The 1717-nt window shown below is 32.4% G+C and overlaps 1 protein-coding gene across 2 annotated transcripts in view; it reads right to left on the reverse strand.

The window, feature by feature from the left end:
• The window catches only part of LOC107638943 (ent-kaurenoic acid oxidase 1), a 6684-nt gene extending 5497 nt beyond the window's left edge, over positions 1-1187 (reverse strand). Inside the window, exon 1 of one of the 2 annotated variants that reach the window (XM_021120747.1) lies at positions 797-1187. In XM_021120747.1, coding sequence (XP_020976406.1) covers positions 797-1026 — 230 coding nt within the window. In that variant the 5' untranslated portion in view covers positions 1027-1187. The remainder of the gene's footprint in view (positions 1-796) is intronic. The other variant, XM_016342341.2, reaches the window with a different exon arrangement.

Consider the following 1717-nt stretch of genomic DNA (forward strand, 5'->3'; position numbering starts at 1 on the left):
TAACGTGAATAAAAATGTACATAAATAATTAATTAAAAGCAATAAAGTAATTAAGGTGAAAGTAGGAGTATAGTGTTGTTGACATATGGTGGATTCTATGCCACAACATAGAATCAAAGTGTTAAGTGACAAGGAAAATGACAAATAAGTGCGTCTCTTCTTTTTTTTCTGATGTAATATAAGTGTTGCTCCTCTGTCTTTTTGTATCTTTTATTTATTTATTTTAATTCCAACATTATAATCTGAGTCAAAGAAAAGGTAAAAAAAAAATAAATGAAGGTATAATATTAAGTGTTTGGAAGTTGTTTTTGGGAAAAAAAAAGTCAATCTAGAAAGATATACATGCACATAGGTTTATGGTAATTTCACAATACTCCAAGCTTTTCTGCCATCTTAAGAAATAAAGTGAAAAAGCATGTTATCTTGCATTACTAGGGCCACGAACATTAGCAGCTTTAATTTGCTCAACACAACAAAGCTGTGGAACCATACAACTAAATGCATGATTAAATCATAGTTTATGAAAGAAAAAAAAGGCCTTTGCCCTTGTAACTTTTTCATTAAATTATTATAATCTAGATTTTCAAACCAAACATGCCTTAAGCCTATACTTACTACTAGCTAGAACCTATCATCCAGTTTCAAAGCATACACACATACAAATTAAAACTATCCCCAGCATGTAATAAGATTCTCGCGACGAATCCCTTCTCTTAAAAGCTTAAACTGATAGTAGAAAACATATAAATAGTTATATTTCTAACAAGCCGCAATAAGATCGGAGCGAGCAAGATACCTGGAGACAAAAGCAGAGAGGAAGGAATCAGGATCAGAGGACTTGAAAGCTCTGAGGAAGGACCACATATTGCCAATGAAGGGCCATCCCATGTCACCTGGTGGCAGAGAGTACTGCTTTTCCCCCAATTTGGATTCATACAGCCACCAATTCACATTCTTCATAACCATTAATACTACTACTACTACAATGGCCACCACCACCACCACCACTCCTATCTCCATCATCATCACCACTACTTTCTACTACTAATAATACTTCTTCTACACAACCATGTTAGTCCCTTTTATAGGGGAGAGAGTGAGTGTGTGAGTGAGGAGTGAGGAGAGAGGAGAGGGGACATTATTACACTAATAACTATTAATAAAAAGAAAAAGGCAAAATTAATTTATGGCCAAAATGGATTTGTGTAAAGTAAACACAACATATGGATAATAGAGGTGGCCGGCCTTCATTTCATTCCCCTCAATTTTAGTATTGTCCTCTCTAACTAATTACATTACAAATCAATAATGCGTATATACTATATACTATACCCAATCAAATATTTCGTATAAAATACATATTATTAGGTTTAATTTAAATGAAGGCTTTGTCTTCATTTCAAGACGACAACATACTTCTTGTTTTATTGAGTATTTATAGATACCTATTTAGGCTTCACAATGATTCGATATGTTTTGAGCTTAGCTCTATCCAAATTTTAATAGTATAATTTCAAAATTTGCAACACCTGAATTCTATATATGGAGTATAAAATTATAAATATTTCACCCGACACATCCGTCTCATCGTTCTAGGGAAAAAAAAAACTTCAATGTAGTTTCAAGCATCAACAAATTGAGGGTTTCTTTTGTTTGATTTTTTTAAGAAATAATTTAAATATAAAGTGATCTTTTTTATTGCTTGTTTTGTTGATGG

This window comes from Arachis ipaensis, chromosome B04 (genome assembly GCF_000816755.2).
Source record: "Arachis ipaensis cultivar K30076 chromosome B04, Araip1.1, whole genome shotgun sequence".
In the NCBI taxonomy this organism is placed as follows: Eukaryota; Viridiplantae; Streptophyta; class Magnoliopsida; order Fabales; family Fabaceae; genus Arachis; species Arachis ipaensis.